This window comes from Canis aureus, chromosome 24 (genome assembly GCF_053574225.1).
Source record: "Canis aureus isolate CA01 chromosome 24, VMU_Caureus_v.1.0, whole genome shotgun sequence".
NCBI lineage: Eukaryota > Metazoa > Chordata > Mammalia > Carnivora > Canidae > Canis > Canis aureus.
Window position 1 is genome coordinate 51,757,856 of NC_135634.1, and position 7,056 is coordinate 51,764,911.

The 7,056-nt window shown below is 66.8% G+C and overlaps 1 protein-coding gene across 2 annotated transcripts; it reads right to left on the minus strand.

Moving 5' to 3' along the window:
* Nucleotides 1–2,176: 2,176 nt before the first annotated feature.
* Nucleotides 2,177–7,056, minus strand: LOC144296364 (putative aquaporin-12B). 2 transcript variants are annotated; one of them, XM_077869518.1, is made up of 3 exons: nt 6,365–7,056; nt 4,823–4,939; nt 2,177–3,827 (listed from the first exon to the last, which is right to left on the minus strand). In XM_077869518.1, exons 1-3 carry the CDS (start codon nt 6,969–6,971, stop codon nt 3,685–3,687), a joined length of 867 nt encoding a protein of 288 aa, XP_077725644.1. In that variant the 5' UTR covers nt 6,972–7,056; the 3' UTR covers nt 2,177–3,684. The 2 variants fall into 2 exon arrangements, with proteins under 2 accessions (XP_077725644.1, XP_077725643.1); XM_077869517.1 differs by having other exon boundaries at nt 2,177–2,410; nt 6,365–7,054.

Below are 7,056 nucleotides of genomic sequence, written 5' to 3' on the forward strand. Positions count from 1 at the left end.
GTGTATTCTCATGAATAAATAAATAAAATCTTTAAAATAAAAAAAATTAAAAAAAAGAATTTCACTGGAACCCGGCTTCGTGTACTTCTTAAGTGTGTTTCCTTTTTTTTTTAATTTTTTAATTTTTTTTAGTGTGTTTCTTTTTTTTTTGTATATATATATATATATATTTAAGATTTATTTATTTATTTATTCATGATAGACAGAGAAAGAGAGGGAGAGAGGCAGAGCCCCGGGCAGAGGGAGAAGCAGGCTGCGTGCAGGGAGCCCAACGCGGAACTCGATCCCGGGACTCCAGGATCACATCCTGGGCCGAAGGCAGGCGCTGAACCGCTGAGCCACCCAGGGATCCCCTTTTTTTGTATATTTTTTTATTGGAGTTTGATTTGCCAACGCCCAGCATAACACCCAGTGCTGTTAGGTCTCGCTCCGCTGCGTGGAGCCTCCCCGGGTCTCGCCTGGTTACGTGGCGACCGTCCTGAGCCTCGGACAGCGTGTGTCAGATTTTGCATCGTCTGTGTTTTTCCTGTATCACCATCGCATGATCTGCAAGTAGGAACTGCTGTTCTTCCGCTTGTTCCACCCCGTCCAGTTGCAGCAGCCGATGTCTCCGCCGCGGTCCGTCCCCGCCAAGGAGGTGCAGGCTGTGTGCGCTCGGCTGGGAAGTGACCCTAATACGTCACCTCCTTTTTATTAATTAATTAATTTATTATTATTTTTTTTTATTTGTATTTTTTTCGTCAGCTCCTTTTTGGGCTGGGGGTGGATGTTGTACTTTCTCAGATGCCTTTTTAAGCATCCGTGGAGTGGACTGTATGAGTTTACTTCTTGATTAATAAGGTGAATCATATATATTTATTGAACCGCTCTTGCACTCTCCGTGCTAAACTGCTTTTCCAGCATTCTTTAAGTCGTCTTCCTTGTTAGGAATCGGTTCATCACAGCTTCGTATGAAAGTCGCGTCCTCTTCCACCAAATCCAGGTGCTCCTTAGGTGGAACGTCTGCTTCTAAGCTCGTGGCGATGGCCTTACAGTGTCGAACTTTTCCAAAACGAAAACCGCAAACTCCGAACATTCTGGTAATTTGCTGACCCGCTTTAGTGCAACGTCCACACGGTTGCTCGTCTTATGCTAATTCACGGGTTCAGTTTACTGTGCGAGCGCCAGAAGCTTCCGGCCCGAAGTGCTTGCGCAGAGGCGGCGAGGATGCTCAGTGGGGACAGCCGTGCCAGCTGGCGTGCGGCCCGGGGTCGCCCCGCGGAGCCTCCCCTCCTTCCTGGGGCTACGACCTCTGCTTCGTCCCCCCGCCCGCACAGTCCCCTTCGAAGGGAGCCGGTTGCTCTCTCATCCCCGCGCCGCCCCTGTGTGCTCAGGCTCCTCCTTCTGGAAGCCTCCGTGCAGCCCCGCCAGGCCGTCCAGGAGCCGCCAGGCGGCCACCCCAAGGAGGGACGGGGAGGCTCACTGCCGGGTCGGGGGGGCAGCTTTCCAGGGGGTGAAGGGGCAGCCGTAGGAAGTGGGTGGGGGGGGGTCCTGCTTTCTCCCAACCCCTGGGAGGCTGTGGGGGACGACATGGCCTCCACGTGAGGAAAAGGGTCACCCGGATCCCCGTCTTCTGTCTCTTGCCCCCCTTGGCCAGAGGCCAGGGCGAAGCCTGGGGCTGGAGCCCCTGCCGGTCTCACTTGCAGGCCGGGGCTCTGGAACCCCGAGCCGGGGAGGGCTTTTGCTTTGGGGTGCAGGTTCCCAGATTAGGTCTGGTCCTCGGGGGAGGAGATGGCTCTCCCCCGCCTGGCGGGGAGCCCCAGCTTCGGCTGTCACCCCAGTGATGGCAGGGGTGGTTTGCCAGGCTCCAAGGACCTGCGGTGGTGCCACCCTGAGGGCCAGGGACCCTGGGTGCAGCCTCGGCTCCGGCAGCTGGCAGGGTGAGGAGGCCACGGGTTCCAGGATGCGTCGGGCGGCCAGGCACCAGCGTGCAAACCTGTGCCCTCGGGTCTTCCAAGCACCCGGGGACGGGCGCTGCACCTCCTGCCTTTCCTCCGGGCCTTACCTTTGATTCTAACTCCCACTCGTGGGGAGACGGAGGGGCCTCGGGGCAGCCTCCGCTGGGCCTCCACTGCACGGGGCTCACCCCTGCCCGCCCTTCTGGAAAGCTCTCTCGGGCCAGGGAGACAGGCGGGTCTCAGGAATATGGTTTATTGACAACAGGTTTTGGGGGAGAGCGGGGTGCGGGTCTGGGCCCCCTCGGCTCCGGGCTCCCAGCTGCTGCGCCCCTCTGCAGGCGTCTGGGCGGCTCCCGGCCCCGGGGCCGGCTTCCTTCTCGGGGTTCGGTACTTGCTCCTCTGGCTGTACAGCAGGTTCCTCCGGAAGAGGCGAGGAAGGCGGCCGTGGTACAGCAGGACAGCCAGCACCATGCCTGCGAGGAGCGGGGTCACACCGCAGGGCCCAGCAGGCTCCGGCCACGTGGCCCGGGGACCCTGCAGGCCCAGCCCCGGGAGCCCTGCCTGGTTCCTCCCAGGCATCAACCCCTCGGGCCGGGGACCATCGGCAGGAACCCTGTGCCCCGCTGGCTGTCTTGGGGGCCCGGGCCCGCCCTCAGCCTCGTGGGTCCCCGCTCGGCTCTTCCTCCCCGGCTGCCTCCTGACGGGGACCTGTCACCTGCGCAGGCCGGGTTGGGTGTGAGTGAGGGACTCGAGACCAAGGGGAGACAGCGGGGGGCCGAGGCCGGGCCCCGGGCCCTGGTTCCCAGGCTCCCTCCAGACCCCGCCGGCCCAGCTGCACTAAACTGATGGAGACCCGGCAAAGGTCGGGCCACCAGCGGGGACAGACCGTTGCCGCAGACGACACCGAGGAGCGAGCGGGACCCGGGAGCAGGAGCCTCAGCCGGCACGGCCAGGCTGGATGGAGCCCGCTCCCTTGGACGCGACCCCTCGAGGTTCGGCAGGGCGCGGCCAGGTCCCCCAGGTGGGAGCACTCGGTGCCGGCCCGCAGGAGGCTGGGCAGTCGGTGCGAGGAGCCGCGCGTCCCAAGCCCCGGCCCTGTGGGAGCCCGTCCTGTGGGTGCTTGTCCCTGTGGGTGCCCATCCCTGTGGGAGCCCCATCCCTGTGCGTGCCCGGCTCTGTGGGTGCCCCGTCCTATGGAAACAGCCTGGCGGTCCCCACCCCGACCCTGGCAGGAGACAGACAGGGCGTGTGGACTTGGGGCCGTAAGAGCACCCAGGGGGTGGGGCCCTCCCTGAACAGGGGCAGAGCGGGCCCGTGCACACGGGGTGCAGACCCCCCAGCCTCCCTGCCCATCCAGTCCCCACGGGAACCCTAGTGGCTCTGGGCACCACAACGGCAGTTGCGGAGGCGGAGGCCGTACTGAGTTGAACGGTGACCCCTCGCACTCGCGTCTTTCCCAGAATCTCACAATGTGACCTTATTTGAGATAAGATCTTTGTGTACGTAGGTCGTCAAGCTGAGGAGGTCACTGTGGGGAAGGGTGGGCCTAACTCCAGGGTGCCTGGCGTCCCTCGAGGAGGAGGAGCAGAGGGGACAGACTCACAGCAGAGGCCACTGGAGGGCGGGCAGACTGCAGAGGAGCGGCCACAGGCCAAGGGACACCCGGCCCGACAGCCTCCACCAGAGGCCAGGAAGTCGGGGGGACCCGGCTGGGGGCGCGCGGCCTGACACCCGCAGTCTTATGTGCTCACCTGCACCAGGTGCGAGGGCTGCAGGCCCCTGGGGTGTGGGTGCGGCTACGGAGCCTGGGAGACCAGTGCAGGGGCCGGGGGGCCTCTCCCCAGGACCGGGCCTCCCCTCCAGACCTGAATTCACGGCCCCACAGGCCACCTGGCAGGTGGGAGCCAGGACGTCGTATTTCCGACACTGAGATCTCATATCCCAGCCGGGGCCCTTCTTGGGACCCTCCCCGAGAGGCAGGGTAACCCCGACAGGCAGAGGGACTGCAACCCAGCAGGGAGCAGGGGTGGGGGCATCCCTGAGCCCTCCCGCCCCTCGGGCCACGGACGCTGCGGTTGGAACCCCACGGGAACACTGAGCAGGAGGGACGGGGCCAACCTGGGGCACGGGACGGAGCGGGGACCCGAGAAGGCGGCCAGGCCCACAGAGCTGTAACCTCGGAGCCCCGTGGAGCCCCCCCACCCCGGGCTCTCACCCATGGGGCCCACAGGGAGGGCGAGGAGGTGTGCGGGGCGGAGGCGGGGAGGGTGGAGACCGAGGGCCTCTAACCCGCCAAGCGGCTCTGCAAGCCCCTTAGAGAAGCCAGGTGTGCAAGGCAGTGCTGGCCGCCTCCGGGACGTGGGCCGCGACGGGACTGTTACGCCCCTGGGACGAGGCTGAGGGACGGGGCCAAGGGACGGGGCCAAGGGATGGAAGGTCCCGACCATGGGCCTTCTCGTTCTGGGGGCCGCTGGCCGCGGGGGCCACCGGGGAGGCTGGGGCCGTGCTCCTTGCAGACACGTGGAGGAAGCTTCCAGAGCTCCCCGGACCCCACATACCGCCCGATAGGGCACGGAGGGTGAGGTGGGGCCCAGGCCAGGTGCCGGAAGACCCCGGGCCCGAGGGGCCTGGCCAGGCTCCAGTCCTCCCCGCCGCGGGCGCCCGGCTCAGGGTCTGTGAGGACACGATCCCGGCCGCCCCCCGCCCCCTGCGCCAGCCCCTCCGGGACCACGGCCCCGCCAGTGGGCACCCCACGGCCCCGCCCCCGATGGCCTAGCGGCAGCCCCGTCCCCCTCAGCTGCCCAGACACGGAGGGAGGAGCCCAGGGACCCCACACCCGGCCTGTCGCCAGCAGCGCTGGACGCCCAAGGGCCCTCCGGCCTCACCTGCGAGAGGCCCCAGCCAGTACACCTGCGCGTACTCCAGCACCGTGTGGCCCGAGCAGCGGAAGGTGACCCAGGTGGCCAGTGTGGGGTTGAAGAAGGCGGACGTGAGAGGCCCAGCTGTGGGAGGAAGCGCACAGTGCTTGTGGGGGGCCTGCCCCCTGACCCCGGGGCCCGTGGACGCGGGCTGGAGGCCCCGCAGCCAAGGCCCAGCGCCCGCACCTAGGAGCAGCCGCCACCAGAGTCTCTCCTGGAGCTTCAACCGCCGTCCCGGGCGCTTGGACGGGTGACCTATGTCCCCCACCCCTGATCCCCACGGCCCCCTGGGGGAGGTTGTCCTTGGGAGAAAGGGGGGCAAAGACAGAGACAGAGACAGGGACGGGAGACAGAAATGGGGAGACAGAGGGAGAGACAGTGAGATGGGGAAGGAGACAGAGATGGGGAGACAGAGACAGAGATGAGGAGAGAGACAGAGACAGAGATGTGGAGGAAGAGACGGGGACAGGGGGAGAGAGGCAGAGACGAGCGCCGGGGAGGGCTGAGCGCAGTGAGAAACGAGAGGGAGGGGCCGGGCGCCAGGAGAGACCCGGGAGAGCGCCAGCGCCCGCAGCGCCCAGCGGCACCGTCTAGGGCCGAAGCTGTGGGGGAGACCAGGCTCTCCGCGTCCTGCGTCCTGGACGCTGCGTGGCTGAAGCAGGAGCTCCCCGTCCCCGGGGCCGCAGCCCAGGCGCTCTGGACCCAGCGCTCTCTCCCGGCGAGTCTCTGCTCACCCGTGCCTCAGCTTCCCCACCTGTACTTGGGCTCTAGTGGCGCCTCTCGAGGCACGCGGTGTCTGGTCCTGTCCCTACTGGGCCTCGCTGCCCCGGAGAGCTGGTCGTGGTTGTGGCCCTAGTGCCCTGAGCAGGCATGAGGCGCCCGCGGCATGACCTGCACCCCATCCCGCCCGGAGAGCCCTGTCCTGCCAGCACACAGTGCCCCGGGGCGGGGGGGGCAGGCGTCCACGGCGGGAGAACGCTCCAGGGGAGCCAGTCCCACAGAGAAGGATGGTGGGGCCCCTGGGGGTTTATCAGCAGCCCCAGCCTGGCACCCCGGAGGTGTGGCCCGGCTCCGTCCCCACGGCCAGGGACAGCTGCCGGGGAGCTCAGCAGTCTGCGCGGCCGCCGCTGGCCTCGGCTCTCGGCTTCTCCCCCGAGGTGGGGAGGGCAGCTTCCGTGGGGCTGAGGGACCCCAGGAGCTCGGTCTGGAGGCCCAGGGGCCAGGACATAGGCATGGAGGATGGGGGATGGGGCATGGGGGATGGGGGGTGGGGGAGGATGACAGATGGGGGATGAGGGGTGGGGGAGGAGAGGGTGGGGTCGGGGATGGGGGGTGGGACATGGAAGGAGGATCATGGGAAATGGGAGTTGTGTCCAGGCCACCTGGCCACCTTCTGGCCACCCGCGGTCTCTGGGGACTGGCGGTGCCCCCTCGGCCGGCAGCCTCTCCTGCGTGTCCCTCGGGTGCAGGTGGGCAGGGCGGCCCCGTGGGCACCTACACAGGTCTCACCTGCGTAGGCCATGACGGTGACCAGCAGGGCCACGGCGGGCACCCTGTAGACAGGAAGACTGTTCCGGAAGCGGAGGAGGGTCAGGTGGAAGGCGAAGGCGCAGGCAGCTTCCACCAGCGCGCCGTGGGGCACGGAGGTGCGCAGGGCGGAGCTGCAGTGGGCGTCCATGAGGCTCTGGAGCAGGTGCAGGTCACTGAGCTCCCAGGCCCAGCAGAGCCGCGTGAGGGCGCAGGCCGCCTGCACGCCCAGCCCCTGGGCCGCCAGCTGCAGCAGCGCGCCGGGCAGAGAGGCCTCGGCCAGGAGGAGCTCCTGCAGAGACACGGTGGGGTTGGCCCAGGCCCCGTCGCAGGTCGCCCCGTGGGCCAGGAAGAGGAGGAAGACGAGGGTCAGCAGCACGTCGCGGCCGAAGCCCCCCGCCCAGGGGCCCAGCTCCGCCAGCATCCGCAGCTCCAGGCAGCAGGCCCCCAGCTGGGCCGCGCCCACTGCCTCCCGCGCGAAGCTGGCGTAGGCGCCCGCGGGGAGCAGGGCCTTGGACGCCCTCCGGGCCACCTGGCACAGGGCGAAGGTGGCGAAGAAGAAGGACAGGGACACGTTCAGGCCGGCCATCAGTCTGCGGGCCGCGCGGAGCAGGGCGGAGCAGGGGACCCGAGCTGACGAGGCGCGGCCCGCCCCCACCCCAAGGCCCAGCCGT

Bases quoted from the DNA above. Each gene is read 5' to 3' on its own strand.
- LOC144296364 (XM_077869517.1), bottom strand. From the start codon at position 6,971: ATGGCCGGCCTGAACGTGTCCCTGTCCTTCTTCTTCGCCACCTTCGCC. The intron at 4,940-6,364 runs GTGAGACCTGTG...TTCCTCCCACAG, and splicing joins CACCGTCATGGCCTACGCAG to CTGGGCCTCTCACGTCCGCC. The intron at 2,411-4,822 runs GTGAGGCCGGAG...CGCTCCTCGCAG, and splicing joins CTGGCTGGGGCCTCTCGCAG to GCATGGTGCTGGCTGTCCTG.